The sequence below is a fragment of the Barbus barbus genome (assembly GCF_936440315.1).
Source record: "Barbus barbus genome assembly, chromosome: 42".
NCBI lineage: Eukaryota > Metazoa > Chordata > Actinopteri > Cypriniformes > Cyprinidae > Barbus > Barbus barbus.
Genome location: NC_136720.1, coordinates 23,844,247 through 23,865,094, shown reverse-complemented (window position 1 = coordinate 23,865,094; position 20,848 = coordinate 23,844,247). Strand labels below are relative to the sequence as shown.

Sequence of the window (20,848 nt, the reverse complement as noted above, 5' to 3'; positions counted from 1 at the left end):
CTCCTGCTGTGTGACACTGGGGAACAGTGACAATATGGAAGCAGACAGTGTGTGTGTGAGGCTGAATAATTGATATAGCCTGGCTGGGACAGAGAGAGTAAATATTAAGCTAGTTGAGCGATGCATCCTCATGCACACACACACACACACACACACTTTCTCCTGTGATTTAGAGGAGCTGACACTGTGGCATTAGTGTCTCCAGCGGAGTCTCAAAAGTAGATGGAGGTTCAGAGGGTGTAAGATGTGTGTCAGTGGGTCAGAGACTACCCAGCATCCTCTGGAGCCTTTTGTATTTTAGACATAATATTGATTTAAATATAATTATTTAATAAATATATTATTCTATATATTATATTATATTATTATTATTCTTTAATATTATATTATATTTTTACATTCCATTCATTTATTCATTCATAAGTGATCACTCATTGCTGTGATTGATCAATCAGAATCAGTTAAATCTGATTTAAATCAGTTAAAGACTCTGGCATGATCATCATCTTGTGAGATTCATCTGTTATTTCACTTTCAGACACAAAGGCAGTGGTTTGAGCATTAGGATGATAATAATACACATGGACTGATGTGAAGACTGAACATGAACACTTTTTTCAGGATTTCGACATCATGCATGTATGTTGTGTATTATGCTGCTAAAGGCTGTCACCTGGGGAGATAGGCCTCCATTTGAGGCTGTTAATCTTTTATTATGCAAATCCTAATTGGACTGTTCAGATTCACTTCGGCCCAGTGACCTCGAAGCAGGGGAGACATCCCAAAGCTGTGACATTTCCCAGCATTCCCTGCGGACCGCATGCACACACTGTGACACGCCGCGGGAGCCGCGCACAACCTGAGCATCATGCTAATGCAGCTGTTAGAGCAGAACTTTTCATTGGCACTCATTTGATATCCAGCTAAGCCATCTATCGCTGAATACAATTTCAGATACAGTCACAATATCAGAAGAGCGCTTTTGATTCACTGCATGAATGTTTTGCGTTTGTATCAGCACAGGGCTTTAATAATTTAGTTTTTGAGGGGCTGACAGAATGATTCTGGCATTTTAATGGATTAACATGAAGCCAATTTTCATTCTGGATGGGTGATGAGTGATGTTTGTCCTTCCGCAGTCAATCAATCGGGACGGGAGGGCTGGGATTTGGAAATGGAAGAAGATGCCTCACACCTCAACACATTCATCTCCAGCCCTGTCCCTGGAGATCAGCAACAGAAACAGTTAAGAAACATCTCACAGATATCTTGCTTTGTCCTTCTTTTGTCTTTTTCTTCTAATATTAAGTTCTTTAGCTTAACTTAGAAACCCTATAGACTTAAAGAGGGACTCAAGCCATATATATAGCCTATATATATATATATATATATATATATATACTCTAAAAATCCTGGGTTAAATGCAACCCAGTGCTGGGTAAATATTGGACAGAACACATGCTGGGTTGTTTTCAACCAACAGTTGGGTTAAATATTTAACCCAGCCTTCTGGACAGTAACCCAACCGCTGTTTAAAAACAACCCAATCGCTGGGTTCGTCCATATTTTGCGCATATTTAAAATTTCCATATGTACCTTAAGTTTGAGATTTTAAATTAATATTTCAATAATTTAACAACACATTTGCATGTTCTCTGATGTTGGTTAATGGTCATGTATTTTATTTCTCCCTTTTTTATAACAATAAACCGATTTAAATCTATAAATATATAGTCAGAATAGATAAAATACCTCAAATAAGTCTCTAGATTACATTACTGACTACGATTTTTACTGTAATCAGTAACAGACTACAATTTGTAAGTAATCTACCAGCGCTGTCTATGAACATTCTAGCAACCATAAACTGTAACAACATTCTAAAAACATCTATGAACATCCAGCAACCACATAGCAACGTTCTAAAAACATTTATGAACCCCCTAGCAGCAACATAGCAATGCTCTAAAAACATCTATGAACATTCTAGAAACCATAACAACATTAAAAACCTCTATGAACATCCTAGCAACCGCATAACAATGTTCTAAAACCATTTATGAACACCCTAGCAACCACATAACAATGTTCTAAAGACATCTATGAACATCCAGCAACCATATACAGTATAAAAGCCTCTATGAATATCCTAGCAGCCATATAGCAATGTTCTGGAACATGCCTGATCTTAGCAACATTAAAAGCACCACTCATATTTTGTTAAGAAAATAAAAAAAGTGTATTTATAAATCTCCAGTTTTAAGTCAATGCTGGAAGGCCAGTGATTAAAAAAGAGAACTGATATGATTTGCTCTTTGCAGGTCTGTGTCCCTAGGAGCAGATATCTGTAATTAGATTTGAAGAGATGATGAGCGCTCAGTCCCTCTGTCACTGCTGCCTTATCTTCAAATACTAAGTTATGTCATTATCTCGCTAGAGAAATTAACAATAATTAATAAAGAGAAATGGTGGAGCAAACAAATACTCTGCCTTTCCTGACTTTTTAACAAGGCTAATGGCTTCTCCAAAACAGTTTTCTCTCGTTAGATGGATGTGGTAGTTGATGCAAATTGTGACTTCGCTCTAATTGCTGACATTAGTTTGACATTCTTCTGGCATTTTAACCAAACGTTTCTGAAAAGGGGATATGAACAAACAGCCCTTCAGATTTTTGCATTTATTACGAGTAACGCTGTGAATAATAATCAAGTTCTCCAGGAACGAACGCTCAATCCGGCAACAATGCATGACCTTCATTTAGCCAGAGCTCTGTCCATTCTGGTCAGTATATTTGAACTCAGGCCACTCCCTTCTGATTTGCATATTCATGCCTCTATTCTCTTTATTCAACCATTACATGGATACTGAAATGTCAGCAGTTTGATACCATGTCCATCTCTGATGTAGCAGCTCTTTGTTCCTTCCCTCAGCAATATTTTCCATTTTAATTAACAGGATTTCAGCCATCTTTGGTGTTTTACAGCAATTATGGCAGGAATATATCAGATAATATTTCCACATTTTAGGCAAGCCAATTTGTAAGACTGCAGACCTTGCACCACATAGTTTATTATTTCTTAAAGTTTCAACATCCCAATTTTACTGTTATAGTTTTATTAATAGTTTGAGTTGCGTTTTTATTTAACTTTTTGTTCAAATTCATTTTATTAATTTTTATTTAATAAAAATAGCTTTATTTATTGCCGAGTTAAACTAAATGACAATAAGAAATATTTCTTTGGTAAATAGCAGGAAAAAAGTTGGCAATTTTTGAAAATATTTTGAAGAATTGTTTTGGTTACCATTGATTTCCATATGAAAAAAAAAAAAAAAAAAACATCAAATTTTCTTCTTTTATGTTCCTCAGAATCACATGAGGGTGAATTATCCTTTTAATACCCGTTTAAAATAATCAATAATCTCATTGCATTATTTAATTGCATGTATTTTGCCGTGTAAATGCATTCATGCCACCTCTGAGCTGCAACAAACAATCTGTAAATATATATAAATACCAATTCAGGTGTAACTACTAAAAATAATAAATAAATAAATAAATAATGGCAGTTGTACCCTACAAATATTTGCTGAATCAAAATATTTCTTTCTAAAGCTGATTTTTGTAATGTCTATATATACTTACTTTATTTGTGATTAATTAGATTAATAATCACCACATTGTGTTATTAAGGAGATTTAAAAAATCATTTGACAGCCCTAGTTTTTAGTTTTATTAAATATAATAACCATGCGTATAAGGTTGTTGTCTGTGTAGACAGACAACAATGAGCTCACTAGGTTTTGGAACACAACTAATACCCTCTCAGTTATCACTAAGTGGCCATATCCTGCAGATAATCTAGTTGCTGACAACATCATATCCTGTCCCCATGACCTGTCAATGTAAACCAACACTAACCATTGATAGTAATGCCCATCTTCAGCTAGTTAAAATGTCTCTATGCCCTTATTGTATTACATATTCCCCTGGGTTACCAATCACTCAAGCGGAAACACCAGAAGTGCCAGACTGCTTGTAAGGTGTTTGCTAAGGCAAGCATCACTGTGGTTATTGCTCAAATCATGCTATTCATTTTTAAGCAAGCAGACATATGATTTTCTCTTGATGGACAATAAAACAAGCTGTAGAATCCAGTATATCAATAGAATTAATATTGATATTAATAGACTATCAATAAACTACGTTTACATTTAGTCATTTAGCAGATACTTTTATCCAAAGCGACTTACAAATGAGGACAATAGAAGCAATCAAACCAAACAAAGAGCAATAATATATGAGTGCTGTGTCATTTAAAGCAAGTAATCACTCAGAACACCTTAGCTTTGGGGTCAGTTTTTAATTGTTTTGAAAGAAGCCTCTTCTGTTCACAAAGGCTGCGTTTATTTGATCAGAAATACAGTAAAAACAGTTAAATTGTGAAATATTATTACAATTTAAAATAACTGTTTTCTATGTCAGCATATTTAAAAATGTAATTTATTTCTGTGATCAAAGCTGAATTTTCAGCATCATTACTCCATTCTTCAGTGTGACATGATCCTTCAAATATCATTCTGATTTTCTGCTCAAGAAACATTTATGATTATTATCAATGTTGAATACAGTTGTGCTGCTTCAGATTTTTGTGAAAATCATGATACTTTTTTATTTTATTTTTTTTGAATTCGTAAGTTTAATGGACAAAGTTAAAAAGAACTGCATTTATTTAAAAGAGAACTGACATTATAAAAGTCTTTACTGTCACTTTTGCTCAATTTAATGCATACTTCTTGAAAAGCATTCATTTCTGCCCCCAAACTTTTGAATGGCAACCCTGTCATCATGGTGATGAATACATACGCAGCCACTCACATCTTGCTCTGTTCCTAGTTCTATTCTACATATTTTGTCAGTTCGTTCTGTATTCCTCCTCTATTAGCAAGCATCATCTTTTTGCAAGTTTGGCTGCATGTTGTTCTCGCTCGGCAGCAGTCACATGAAACACGTCCTGTAGCCTTTCAACCTGACATGCATTGTTACCTCCAGTTCAAACATGAGAACATTCAGCCTAGTTTCCAGCTCATCCTCAGGCTGCCATGGGAGCTCATTAAAAAACAACTACGGCTGTGTCTTTATTCATTTCTTATACAGGGCTATCTCACTGTTTAACACAAGCAGATGTAAAATGCAAAGGTGTGTTTTGCCTGGTGATGACGCAGCTGGACACCGAGACGCAAGGACAAGCTGAGGACGCACAGCCCGCCAGCATCTGGCTTTCCTTCTGTCGAACACTGAGAAAACATCGCTTTCCTACCTTTCACCTCCTCCCTCGGATGCTTATCTGGCCTCAGCTGTAAACATGCTAACTGACTGAATGTGAAAATGTGAGGGGAGAGACTGCAGCTGAAGTCGTTGTCTCCATGGCGATGACCTTGTGCTGTTTTAACGGCCTTAGAATGTAACCTCAGAGATATGAATTACAGATGGGAGGTAAAGATAGTGTCAGGCAATTGCTCTGGTGTATGTGTAATGGAGATATATTGGCGGTTTCCATGCAGATTCATTCTGAGCTTCAATCTGCTCTGAACTAGCTGTCTAGACTAACACGGACGCTGTGGAAATCTCGACCGAGATCGTTTAAAACCTCATTACAGATGCGAGGCTCGGTACGGAGGACCCAGGGAGAGCAGGAAGTGAAGGGAATGCCTAATAAAGCAACAGTAAAAAAGAGTGAAAGCCCTCGTGGGACTTAGTTTTTTCCTCCCCCTCATGACCCGGCCGCGCCCCTCTGACACTAAACAGCCGCTCAAACCAATAAGAGACGCAAATTGGAGGAAATGGGATCTGAAATTACATTTTTAGATATCCATGTTCTGATTTCATCTTTTTCACAGGCCTGACGGCACTATATAGATGACACCATCAATCATGTAGAGCTGTTCATCATATCTATAAATAATAAAAACTTATTTTTGTGGATATGTGTATTAATGTATTGTCGTAATTATAAACAAACTGGTTTGTAGTGCAAATAGTTTTTACTGTCTACTGCACTTTATTCTTATAGCTAGTTGTTTACCAATAGCGGCTAACGAATCAATGTCTCGCACATTCACAGAAAATAGCTTACGGGTACATCTCAAAAACGTAGAATATCGTGAAAAAGGTCAATATTTTTTGTCACTCATTTCAGAAAGTGAAACCCATATATTATATAGATTCATTACACAGAGTGAAATATTTCAAGCCTTTATTTCTTGAAATTTTGATGATTATGGCTTACAGATAATGAAAACCCAAAATTCAGTGTCTCAGAAAATTTGAATATTACATAAGATCAATAAAAAAAATATATTTTAAACAGAAATGTCAGGCTTCTGAAAAGTATGTTCATTTCTATGCACTCAATACTTGGTTGGGGCTCCTTTTGCTTTAATTACTGCATCAATGCGGCGTGGCATGGAGGTGATCAGCCTGTGGCACTGCTCAGGTGTAATGGAAGCCCAGGTTGCTTTGATAGAGGCCTTCAGGTCATCTGCATTGTTGGGTCTGTTGTCTCTCATCTTCCTCTTGACAATACCCCATAGATACTCAATGGGGTTCAGATCAGGCAAGTTTGCTGGCCAATCAAGCACAGTAACACCATGGTCATTGAACCAGCTTTTGGTACCTTTGGCAGTGTGGGCAGTTGCCAAGTCCTGCTGGAAAATGAAATCAGCATCTCCATAAAGCTTGTCAGCAGAAGGAAGCATGAAGTGCTCTAAAATTTCCTGGTAGATGGCTGCGTTGACTGTGGACTTCAGAAAACACAATGGACCAACACCAGCAGATGACATGGCAGCCCAATGCTGGAATTATAAGGGCATTCTAACCGTATTCTAATTGGCTTTCATTGCGCAGTGAATGCTTTTGGACTCTCAAGACGTGGTTTTTTTGTTTGTTTGTTTGTTTTTTCTCTCTCTCAAAGTTGGATAATATCAGCTCTCCTATGGTCTCTCGGTCCCTCACAGTCACACATACATTATGTCAGGAGAATGTCTTTAAATTCTAATCAAGGAAAAATCATACCTTCTGTTGTCTTAAAAAACTTCAAAAGTTGCGCTTTAACCATTTTGCGCGAATTATCAGTGGGACCAATATGGGTCTTATGTGTGTTGCCCAGTTGGGCCCCACATTAGTCCCAGTCAGGCCCCATATGAGATTCATATGGGCTACTTCAAATGGGGCCCACATGGAACCCATGGACAAACCCATGTAGGGCCCATATTTACAGCCCATATGGGGCCCACACGGGACCCGTGATAGAATGTTGGCTGGGGAAAATGACGAAATTGCTTCTGCTTGTCCGCAGCATGTTACAGTACCAAGTTCTGATTGATCAATCGCCGTTATTCAGTTTGTAAATGATCATAAGTAGAGAATTTTAACATTTCATGTGCATGATAAATTTTATGTAATACACAAAATTAATAATCCAAAGGGGATGGGGGGGGGGGTTACAGAGAGGATGCTTTTTGTAATTTTTTTCGACCAGGGCCATCCCCCCTCAATTCAAGCTCTGGTTACTATACACTTTTATTACAATAAAAGCATGGTTAATTTTGGAACGTCATGACGGTAGTTAATTAATGACAACATTTTCCGTTTGGGGTCCCTTATCAGATTAGACGCCATATTGAATTTATACAAAGGCCTATTTCTAAAGTGATTATATCGTAAGTGAACAAACTATCCAAACACCCGCGATGTCCATATACAGTAGGGAAAAAACAAACAAACAACACATTGTCTGATAACATAACATGTTCGAGCCAGGCGTTCCAAGAGATTTCATAATGAAGATCATTTGATGCTACTCTGAATGCTGTGCCCACGCTGGCATAAATGAAAGCGATTCATTGCTGTAATGCTCTGAAAGACCCTGTCATGTACCAGCTTGCTAATAATTTGCCATTCACATTCTACCAGCTTGCTTATAATTTGCCATTCACATACAATTATGTTTTCTTTCCTGAGGGCAGCGGTGCAGCACCATAGGCTCAAGTTAAAATTTCACTTTGCTTCTATCTAGTGGCCGCTGGGAAGAATTGCAGTGTTGCTGCAGCTATTGTAAAAATGTCAAAAAAACAAACACAAAAGATGAGCATTACATTTTTTGCCATTATTATGTTGCACAGTGAAACACAAATGAAACTCGCTCAAAATTGTTTCCATTTTATAAGTAATTTGTTATTTTCTTCCATTATGTTTATATGAACTTAATATAGTTAGGTCATTGACAGTGCTAGCAGAATGATGGCCTTTTAATTAGCAGTCACTTTTATTCAAAGCAACTTAGAAATGAAGAATATAACAAGTGATTCACTATAATATTGTCATGGAGCCTGAACACGTCCTGTTCTCTGTTATCCTGCGGCTCTCACAGATAACGGTTTTCCTGGCTAGATGCTTAGAGCTAATCTGTCACCTCCAAAAACACCAGAGGACCACTGGAGCTCTGAGATAACAGTGTGTGATATTTTAGTAGATGCAGAAGTGTCTCTGAGCTCAAACCTCACAGTGCCTCATATTTACAAAAATACTGTAAATATGGAAGCTCAAACAACTCTTAAGTATTTTGTATGTACAATTATATTATAAGACAGTTTCTAAATTGTGTGTTGAAATGCACTACAACTTAACAATACCAAGGTGATCAATGAATCTGAGAGCATAGTGGGGTTTAAAATATGGATGAAAGACATTTTTAGCCCAGAGGAAAGTGTCTCTTGTGGAAAGATGAAGGAATTGAGACATTATTGACTAATGTCTAATCCCAGAGAGAGCTATTGCTCCAGCTCATAAGAGGAAAGCCCAAGTGAGGACTAGTGCTACAATATTATATATATATATATATATATATATATATATATATTTGTGCTGTCAAACAATTAATCGTGATTAATCGCATTCAAAATAAAGTTTTTGTTTACATAATATATGTATGTGTGACGTGTATATGTATTATGTGTATATATAAATACACACACATGCATGCATACAATTCAGAAAAAATATCTTATATTATTAAATATATTTATTTATAACATAAATTGTATGAATATAAATATAGACATGTAAATATGTACATATTTTCAAAATACATACTGAATAAATATACACAGAACACACATATATTATGTAAACAAAAACATTTATTTTGGATGCGATTAATCGCAATTTATCGTTTGACAGTACTAATCTATATACATACTAACATATATACATATTAAAGATAATGTGTGTATATATTATATATGATCAAGTTAATGTATTTATGAAGTATAAATAAATATATTTATGTAATATAGTATTTTTCTCAAATAAAAAATGAAAACGAATATAATTAAATGTAAAACGATCTAAAATAATATAAATGCAGCAATAGCAAAAATAAAATAAAAAATCATATATATATATATATAAATTTTGATATAATATATACTTTATATATGATAGAATAGTATACTATTTTATAAAATAACACAAAAATAAAATAAATAAAATACTATATAACAATAAAATGAAATTATTTAAATTTGAATATATAAAAATGATTAATATAATTTAGTGTTGATGTGCAGAACTGTATATAATGCCGTTTTGTTATTATAGCACTTTTGAGACGTTTTACTATGCATATAGGTTTAGATGAATAGGACAGCGCCGTCTAGTGGTGGGTTTTATTATGTCTGTGTCTTTTCTTCTCTGCCCATTTCTCTCCTTCCAATGATCGTGCAAGAAGACATGCGGTTAGTGAGGTTTTGGGCTTCGTGTCATCACCGGCGAGTTGTGGCGTAAAATGACCGGCAGACAAAGACGCGTCGACATCTGAGTGCGTTTGGGGACAGATACGATGATGATGATGATGATGATGAAGACGACGAGACGAGCGGACAGCCGGCGAGCGCAGCCTGCTTTACCGCAGTGGATGCGCATGTATTTCTACGGGATGCACGGAGTCACGCTGGACATCCTGCTGTCCTGCGCGCACCGGTTCCTGGATAACAACGACCTCAAACTGCTGGGGTTCTCCTCTCCGTATCTGTGCATCGTGCACTCTATTACGCATCTGATTTTGGAGAAGATCTACCTGCAAAAAAGATGCTTCCAAGAGCGACCTGTGGTCTTCCACCTCGTCTTCTACCCTTCCTTGTACATCTGCCTGCAGATCTTAATAGGGAATGTGGTGACCAGCACTGAGAACATCAGAGTGGTTTCTGTCACGCAGCTCATTGTGCATTACATCCTGGCTTTGTACTTCACAAATGTCTTTCATAAAGGCTTCCTGCGTCTGCAGTATCAGGACAAGCGGGTGTTATTGAGGTCATCCCGCCCGAATGGGTTACCCGGTGTCCTGCGCTTCGTGTTCTTCGGGATGCATGGCTTGCTGTACGAGGTGCTCTTCACCTCTGTGTTCAACTTGTTTGAGAAAGCTGACCGGACCTTGAGGGGCCACACGTCCCTGTGGTCCTTCCTCATGTATGGGAGCTGCAGCTTCGTGGTGGAGAAGCTCTACCTCCATCTGCACTTCAGGAGAGGATGGGGAACCTTGCAGCGGCTTCCCATCTACATCTGCTTCATCTACACGTGGGAGTTCAGCTGGGGCTTCGCTCTGAGGCAGTATGACGCCTGTTCCTGGGACTATTCCCACTATCCTCTCAATTTCATGGGACTGGTGACGTTGCTGTATCTTCCAGGATGGGTCTGTCTGAGTCTGTATCAAGACGTCTTGTCGAATGTTCTGCTGAGGGTTGTGTGCAATGATAGGAATGACGAGGAGATGCCAAACGCTGGCGCCAATGGACGCCTGCTGCCAAAAGGGAAGCTGGAGAAGGACAAACCGCATGTGGGCTTTTCCTAATATACCCTCCTGTGGCCAGCAGAAAGGCATTTGAATGTTTGATGCTTGAGAAAGAATTAAGAAGCTTTTTCAAAAGGGGAGGTCAGGGCTAGTTGTCACTCCAGGTTGAATTTTGAAAGTCAATTTCTGTATTGAGACGCAACGTAGAATTCAGAAAAATATACTGTCCTTTAAACACTATAAGTGGGGCAAGTTGTCACAATGAGAACCTGACTTCTGTTAGGGTGTCTTAGGCTGTTAAAAAGCTTTTTTTCTATATTTAAATGCTAAAATAATTGTGAAGTACAAAAAAAGCATAAAACCATAAAAATGTTAACATAAACATCGTTGTTTTAGCCAATAGTAGTTATATTATAGAATATATAGTATTTATAAAAAGTATATTAGTCATTAGTAGTTAAAAATGCTACAATATTAGTGTTATATACTTTGTAAGAATATTTCATATTATTTTATAATTTAAATGTTTTATATTAATTTAATTTATTATTAACATTAATCATAAAATTACAGTGTTTAATATACATGTGACTGCTTTCCCTGATAAAACTGACAACTTTATAAAAAAATATAATATTGACTTATTTTTGCTTGGAGAACAGAAAACAATAATATTTAGCTAAAAACAATTTTTCGAAGTAAATGAAACAGCTGGACTATATTTATACATCATCTGAAAGCTGAATAAATAATCTTTCAATTGATGTATGGTTTGTTATGATAAGACAATATTTGTCTGAGATAAAACTATTTGAAAATCTGGAATCTGAGGGTGCAAAAAAATCTAAATATTGTGAAAATCGCCTTTAAAGTTGTCCAAATTAAGTTCTTAGCAATGCATATTACTAATCAAAAATTAAGTTTTGATGTATTTACAGTAATAAATTTCCAAAATATCTTCATGGAACATGATCTTTACTTAATATCCTAATGATTTTGGCATAAAAGAAAAATCGATAATTTTGACCCATACAATGTATTTTTGGCTATTGCTACAAATATACCCCAGCGCCTTAAGACTGGTTTTGTGGTCCAGGGTCACATATTATAAGATAGAAATTGAAGTTACTCAGATGTGACTGTGTGGCACGTTTCATGTGCAACAACTAGCCCTGTTCTCTCCGACTTTATTTGAATGTGTTTATTGCATGAGGTGGCTTCGTAATAATTCACCTTACTGGCCAAAACCTCCAAGCATTTGGTATGACAGGAAAGCCCATGATGTGCTCACACATGTTCTCAGAGGTATAAACATAACAAAACCCATAAATTGCTGGTTCTCAGGGGGAATTGTGCACCAGCGTTACGCCCTCAGAGAAAAGTTTCCTCAGAGAAACAAGGGTAGCTGCATTAGCAGCCTTAATGTGCTTTTAAACCTAATGTGTTCGTGATAAACCTTATGAACTGCCATTGCACACACACAGCAGGATTTCTAACACAAATAACACTGCTGGGCTTTGATGGTTATTGAATATTGGGCGTCTGGATGATAGTTTTATTGCATGATGGGATTTATGAGGACGATCTCCCCTCGTAACTGCATGCGTCAGGATTTTGCATTCGTCCTGATATTGAGCCGCTCTGCTCACACCGTAGCAAAACTGATTGTGAGATAAACTTTGCGGAGCGATTCCTTTAGATTTATACAGGATGAGAGCAACTGAGTGCCTTCATTAACACTTCTAGGCAGCTGGACTTCAGTAATCGAAACACTTTAGAAGTATTACATCCGTACAGAAACGAGTTCAGGCGCATCTCAGTTCATCTACTATAAAAACGAGGCCTCGAGGTACAGAGTTTGAGGAATAAAGAAAACAGATTTCGAATTGATTTATTACTGATATATTTATTAAACATATGAGCACCGTGCACTGTGAATAACTGCTGTGATCCCTCAAAAGAGTGCTTGTTCTTGAACATATGAGTGAATTTATCTATATTCCTTGTCTTTGTGAAAAATTATTCCTTTTCCAAAAGATTTGTTGCAGAGAAACTGCCAAAGCTTAGAGTAATGAATTTTTAAAGGGATAGTTCACCCAAAAATGAAAATTTTGCTCAAATTTACTCCCCCTCAGGACAGTAGATGTAGATGAGTTTGTTTCTTCATCTGATTTGGAGAAAGTTCGCATTATATCACTTGCTTACTAGTGAATGGGTGCCGTCAGAATGAGAGTCCAAACAGCTGATAAAAACATCTCAATTAAGTAATCCACAATTAACCTGTCCATCAGTTAACATCTTCTGAAGTGAAAAGATGCATATATTTAAGAAACAGTTCATAAACGCTTCCTCCAGTGAAAAAGTCCCGTTGTCCTTGTTTTGGACTGTTTTCGCTTGCAAACGTTGCTTGATCTGTGCAGATTTCTCTCCTGTTTCAGACCAGACCAATTTTTCACTGAAGAAAGCAATATTATGGATAGAGGACTCGTATTTCAGTTGGAACCAACCAACTTTTCACTTCAGAAGATGTTAATTGATGCACTGGTGTGGATTATTGTGATGTTTTTATCAGCTGTTTGGACTCTCATTCTGACGGCACCCATTCACTGCAGAAGATCCATTGGTGAACAAGTGCACACAATGCTACATTTCTCCAAATCTGATGAAGAAACAAACTCATCTACATCTTGAATGGCCTGAGAGTGAGCACATATTAAGTAAATGTTAATTTCTGTGTGAACTATTCTATACATCAGCCTCAAAACTATGTGATTTTAGCATCTTTTTAGGAAAAAATAAGAATGAGAAGAATGGACAGCTTTCTATAATACATAAAAGTCACTGAAATCTTTTTCCTTCATGCATGTGGTCAGTTGTTGATGTAAGGACTCTCGGCAGCTGCTCAAATGTACTGTTTTGTCCCTCTGACTTTGAGGAAGAACGTTTTGTATAATTGGAGGAATGGGTTGGTGATGATTTTTAATGGGTTGGTCTGTTCTTGTAATTAGTCCTACAGCTAGATCATTTTATGGATGTTAGTCTGAGTCTAGAATGAGAGAAATCATTTGATGCACTTCTTTAATTTATTGCATTTTAAACTTGTAGCACATCTTTCTCTCAGTTCAGACTATATGCACTAATTACACTGATCAAATTAAAGAGATCAAACGTGACGTATTGTGTTTTTTGGGGTGTATTTCAGTGTTGCCGTGGTGACTGTGCTCTCAACACTCTTGTCAGGGCAAGAGAGAGTTGGCTGTTACTGAAGGGACCTGCATATTTTCCATATCTGACGTCAAGAAACAAAACAGCCACGGTCTCTGGTTTACGTGCACGTCCCGTGTGATTCTAGTCCCTTGAGACTCAACAGACTAGAAGAGGTGATCAGCTTAATGGCTCTGTACTGACAGAATGTCTTAAAGCATTCACTCACAGCTATATAAAATATGTTCTGAGAACATGTTGCCAATTTCTCCATTAGGTTATGAAAAAACGTTATTTCTGAACATTCAAAATGTCATATGAACGTTCTATTCCATTTTATCATTTTGCAAACATTATAAAACCTTACATTTGAATGTGAAGTCGTAAGACTTTTTAAATAGACATTTGAGGCATTTTTAAATATATGTTAGACTTTAAGTTAAGTAAATGTTATTTCGAAACCATCACAAATTCCATTTTTTTATGTTTTTTTTTTTCTAGGTTATAACCATATCGTATATCATTTTGCAAACATTATGAGATTGTTGACTTTGAATGCTCTCTAAACGTTCTGAAAGTAGTAGCATTTAAACAATGTTAAATATTTTTAGATAGACATTTGAGGTTTTTAAAAATTATGAAAATGTTATTTCTGAACCTTCAAATCTCAATTTTTAAAATGTTTTAAAAGCGAACATTATCATATAACCATTTGTGTGTCATTCGTATACCATATTCTATATAATTTTGCAAACATTACGAGAATGTTAACTTTGTTACCATTTGTTAAACAAGAAGAAATATTAATTATAATTTTTTTTATAATTTAAAATAGTTTTTTTTTTCATTGTGAAAATTTTATTTATGAATATTCAAAATGTCACATTTTTTACATTAAAAAAAAAGTTTTTTTTTTTTTTTTCTGGGTTATACAAATATTAAGGGAACATTCCATTTAATAGTTTTCATTTAATAAACAAGATGATAATTAACTTTGATGTTCTCTGGATGTTCTGAAACAAGTCGTAACATTTAAAAAACATTAGACAAACGTCCAAAGAAAAAAAGTTCCACAAATGATGTATAAAAAAACATATTTGTGCGAACATTATTAAAGACCACATAACTTTGAATGAACGTTCTATTAACACTCCTGGAAGAAAGTTTGTTCGTAACTTTGAGAGAACCTTCCCAGAACGTTCCCTGTTAGTTGGGCAATTTTTAGAGATGATTGCTCGTGGTACTTTTAAGGGTGCGTTGCAATGCATAGCATGTGACATTGTTCCCAAAACAAAGAATGCATGGCTGCTATTCAAGGTTGGTCTAATGACATTTTCTTGCCATAAGTAAAGGATAAAGCATCAGCTCTAATCTGCTTTAGTGTTTAACAGGGCTTTACTGAATGCCCTCGCCGCCCTCTTTCAGCCCGAGCTTTAAGTACTCAGAAGAACATCTGCCATTCATTAATGAGCAGTGCGCATGGATCTGTCTCTTCCCTTATGAATCATTAGTAATCTGTTTAGAAACTAAGTTTGTAATCATTGTGTACAGAATGCAATCTTTCAGGAAGTGTGTTTCTCAAAGGTGCCAATTGCAGCAAATGAGCAGTTCTCAGTCTCAACACCCAACCATAATATTTACACTTTATATTTAAATAGTCAAATGATATTCAAAGCGCCACACGCAGGGACAGCTGCAGCCTTTTGCTCTTAAGCAATTTTCTCCCAATTCTCATTTACCTTATAACCCACCCTTAAACCTATCCATACCACCAAACCTGTCCCCAACCCGTATCCCACCTCAATAGAAGCAAAAGTGTTTTGCAATAAAATCAATAATTGATTTAAGTTCATAAGTACTTAAGGCCGCCTAATATAAAGTGGGACCCAATTAGATTTTAATGAAAATAGTGCTGCAAAGTAAAAACCTTGATGATCCTTAAATAGTCTTTATTTTCTAATAGGCAAAATAAAATTTGATGTGTTAACCCTAATATTGCCATAATACTGATAAAACATATCAGGTAATATTAATGGCCATAGTAATTCTCGTATTGTATATCAGGCCATATTAATTGTCATATTGTAAATTAGGGAAGAGATGCCCTGCATACTCATGTGATCGTGAGAGTTTGTGGTTCACGGGCATTGGAAAAGCTCAGGTCATTACTTCCAGGTGAGCGGCGGTCGGACGTCCCGTCTGGCTCCTGGCAGCGCTGAGATGGAGGTATAGCTCTCAGAGCTGTTGTTGTTTCTCACGCAGTGCACAAGAATTTGCTGCAGAGTTTTGACGATGGAGAAGTTGATAGTGAGGTTGAGATGCACAGAGACAGACTCACAGGAATTCTGGTTGAGAAAGAGAAAGACTAGGTAGATCAGATCAGATAAACAATAGCAAGTGGATACCAGGGCAATTGCTAAGTGGTTGTTAGCACATTGCTATGCAGTTGCTAGGGCAGTTCTGATCTCGAAAGGCTGGAAAAGAGTCGGAACATATGTTAGAAAAATAGCCATATTATATTTACCAATATCAAACACACATTATACATGTTGAAACACACTGAAATAAAATATGTTGAAGTAAAAGGACTAAAATATCTAAAACCAAACTAAATGTAAATAAAAAATCAGAAAATATACAAATAAAAGCTCATTCAAAAATATTAATAAATACTATCACAGTATAGAAATGTAAATTAAAAATGTGTGTTCTAAAATCTGCTCAAATCATCAAACAAAATATTATGTATTCTCCGTCTGAATCTGAAGCTGAAAAAAAATCATCATACGAAATTTTGTGGGAAATCTGTCAGCTCAAATCTGCAGACTAGCTCTGACCGTATATATTACAATATAGGTTTTTAAAAAAGCCTATTCGTTATATATAAAGAGAGAGAGAGAAAGAGAGTTTTGGTCATAAAAAAAGATAAATTATGTTGAAACAATGATAGATAGATCAAATTTGGCACTGACTTGCATGAACTTAGACTGTAAATTGGGGCAAAAACTAAATAAAATTGTGTGATTTATTCCAACCTTATGTCTTAGCAAGCAACACAAATGATCTAAATGCACTTTCGGAGAGCAGTATAATTGTTGACTGATTAAGTTTCATTGCCTTGTCTCTGTAATCAGCACTGGCCCCCCACAGCACGGCTCCTGCGGCCCCCAGCGCCGTGCTCTCACCGACAGTGCCCTGCAGCTACTGAAGACCAGCACAGAGGTGAGGACAAAAGATACTAGTGTGATTTTACATCCTGAAACCAAATCCCCATCATGCTCACAATAATGGGGCTGTAACCCCAGCTCTTGACCCATATGCTCTTCTCAAACACCTACAGCGACGTCACACTGATCTGATACATCAGCTGCGCCCTCGAAGGATTGTTTTCAGCGTTTAGCACCCCTGACATGCATTATATAGTGTGCAAATTATCTAATAAATGTAGAAAATAAATAGATGCAGTAAACAGCATAACAAAACTTATGTATGAAATAATCATCGGCTACCTATGATAATGCAGTGAATTAAAATATAAACTTAATATAAATTAGTTTCTCTTTTTATTTAGAACTTGATGGACAAAAACTTGTCTTATCAAGTCATATTTATATATTGTATGTATGTCAAATCATATTTTTTTTAAATAATATTTAAATATTTCAGCTAGTTGCCAAGGCTACATTCATTTTTAATTTAGTTTAAGTTAATAAATAAAAATAATAACTCAAAATAAAAACTAAAACTTAAAAACTATATAGACATATTTTAAATAATAATAATAAATACAAAATTACTAAAACGTCGAACAATTAAAAGGAACATAAAATGTTTCAAATATTTTATAATATATTAAATAAAATATTTGATCATATTTGTAATTATATAACATTATAAGAAATAAATGAAAGTCTAAAAACAGTACAGAACTCTGACTAACACGTCTACTATTATAACTATCATACTACCCAGTCTACCTAGTTGCAATTCTGCAGAAAATAGGTAACAAAACCTCACTGAGAGTGAGTAGGCATCTCTTCTGCTTACTTGTTTTCTTCTGTTTTTGTCCGGGCAAAACTTGCCAAAAAAAAAAAAAAAAAGTATCATCAACAAGCCTATGCAGAGGTGGTGAGGAAGTGTGCACACATTTTTCGTAAGCATTTTTTTAAAGAACTTGCTGGTGTTGAATATTATGGTGTTAGTTCAAATAATAAGGTGTCCACTGCCACCCAGAGGTCAAGAAGAACATTGTTTCTGCTGCTAGAGGGAGAAATACATGTGCTTGCTGTGCAGTGCTGACATCTTTAGGTCAATATTTAGTTAGTGCTGATTCTGTCAGCTGTGCAGGATACGGTTCAGCTGCCAAATATTCCCGGCACGCTATGCTGGTTTTTAGGATGCGACATCAGTGTTAAAGTCATGTGCTTTGCTTCAACTTCTGAAATAGGATGCTAGACATCCTTACTGAGAGGACAGTCTGCTTTCGTGCTGATGTTTGACCAGGTCTGAATGACAGAATCACATTTCGGTGTTCAGATGCTGCTCTTCTATAAAGGAGTTCTTAATTCTCATGTAAGATGTTTCTCCCAAAAGGTTTCCCTCCGTCACATTTCATGTCTTCATATGGAAACCCATTTGCAAACAATGCTTATAATTAAATTAATTAATAATTAAATTATAAGTCAATTATGAGATAAAGTCATAATTATAACATATAGCATGTAAGTAGAAATTGACACAAAATATTGATTATGACATACTATGTTAAATTATGAGATAAAGTTATTATTATGACCTAAAATTTTCAACTAGTCAAAAATTTGACTTTTATCTCATAATTATGGCTTTTTATCTCATTTTAATTGTGTCAATTATTTTGACAAGTTATAATTATGACATAAAATTTTATATGATAATTTTGATTTTTTTTTTAATGCCAATTAACAAAAAGGTCATAATTAGAACATTAAAATTATAATTTTGGCTTGTCATAATTTGTCATTTTGACTTTTTATCTCATAATTAAGACTGAATATGTTATAATTTTGACTTTACATCATTATTTTGACATACAAAAAAAATCATAATTATGAATATACAATTATTACATCATATATAATATTAAATAATATATAATTATTAAATATTTAAACATTTTAACTTATCATTTTGACTTTATGTCAATTATTTGACAAAGAAATCATAATTATAATGTTAAACATGTCGACTTCATAATTTTGAGTTTTATGCCATGATTATGATTTCTATGTCATAGTTATGACTTACGTCATAATTATGATTTACCAAAGTTTTTTTTTTTTCTTGTGACAGAAATGGGCTTATGTACTTCTCACTAGTTTCTTTCTATGTTCTTCTTTCCATGTCACTGGTCTCTATCTTTCTCGCTATTATAATTTTTCTTTGTTACATAATCAATTAGTTTTGTTGTGTGGACACTGTGTGCTTGATGTGCATGCGCTGGACGGTAGCTAACAGCTGGTCTTCATAAGCATAATCTAATACTGCAGTGATTCAGACGAGCACATCCAGCTCTCTATGGCCAAGTCCATCGGTTGCCAGCATAACACTGTAGAGCAAATATTATGCTCGCCCACAATCAGTCCTCAGATAGGACGAGGAAACATGTAAAGGTGAGAACTCAAAGAGACAAAAATAGTCAAGCGGAAAGTTGCACTGGAAACCTGAATTAAAAAGTGAGAAGGTATGAGTGAAAGGTTAAGAGAGCTATGGATACATGCAACACTTATTTGATTTCTGATAAGGGTTTCTTATCAGACCTAAGGTAAATGTAATCACAAGCAGTTTGATTACAGAAAACATGACTCTCTGCCTGTGCATTAGATTACTTTGGAGCTTCTTTGGTTCTGTAAACTGTAAATTGGCACATTTATTTATACCACATTAAATAAACAATAGTAAATTCCAGTGATTCAAGGCTGAGTAGATGTGTTTGGTCACAGAACATGAGGTTATGAGTAGATGTATTATTTTGACCAGTAGGTGGTGCTGTCATCAATTAGAGCTGCTGGTGTCACTGTAGGGATTTTTTGTAGGCCAAATGTCATAATTTTACCAGATATAGATAGATAGATAGATAGATAGATAGATAGATAGATAGATAGATAGATAGATAGATAGATAGATAGATAGATAGATAGATAGATAGATAGATAGATAGATAGATAGATAGATAGATAGATAGATAGACTGGCATGTTCAGTTTTGTCTAATACTGACCCACTGACCCCCTCTCTCTCTCTCTCTCTCTCTCTCTCTCGCTCTCTCTCTCTCTCTCTCTCTCTCTTTCTCTCATCTAACTGGTTTTTCAGGTTGCTCTCTATTTACCTCACAGCTCAGCCATGTTTGGGAGTGACTAACTTCAAGCCGGGACTGGAAATACTCATAAGTGTTGTCAGCAGCAAATATTTCACCATCAACCCTTACACACAAACATCCACAACCCACATAGCTGAGGAGTTTCTGTAAATGATTGAATTCACTCCTCATACAGCCTACTGACGTCAACATATTACCTAAACTGAAAGCACAGACTCATTCATATGGCTTATGACCATGTCCATTTGCATACGGCTTCATTATTGTTTTAAATGTTTATTATGGTCCAAATCAGAAGACATATCCACCTTTTGTTGAATTTTGACATACTTAAACATAAACAATGCACTGTTGATTACGCCAACAGTGTTAAAGAGTCAAAGGGGCAAAAGAAGTTCAAGTGCTATTTTAATTATGATTGTTCATTTTGTTGGCAAACC

At 35.7% G+C, this 20,848-nt stretch overlaps 1 protein-coding gene across 1 annotated transcript; it reads left to right on the top strand.

The window, feature by feature from the left end:
- Positions 1 to 9,899: 9,899 nt before the first annotated feature.
- On the top strand, positions 9,900 to 10,907 carry LOC306861892 (transmembrane protein 229A-like; the record flags this gene model as incomplete). Its single annotated transcript, XM_079404375.1, has 1 exon — positions 9,900 to 10,907. One exon carries the CDS (start codon positions 9,900 to 9,902, stop codon positions 10,905 to 10,907), a length of 1,008 nt encoding a protein of 335 aa, XP_079260501.1.
- Positions 10,908 to 20,848: the final 9,941 nt, after the last annotated feature.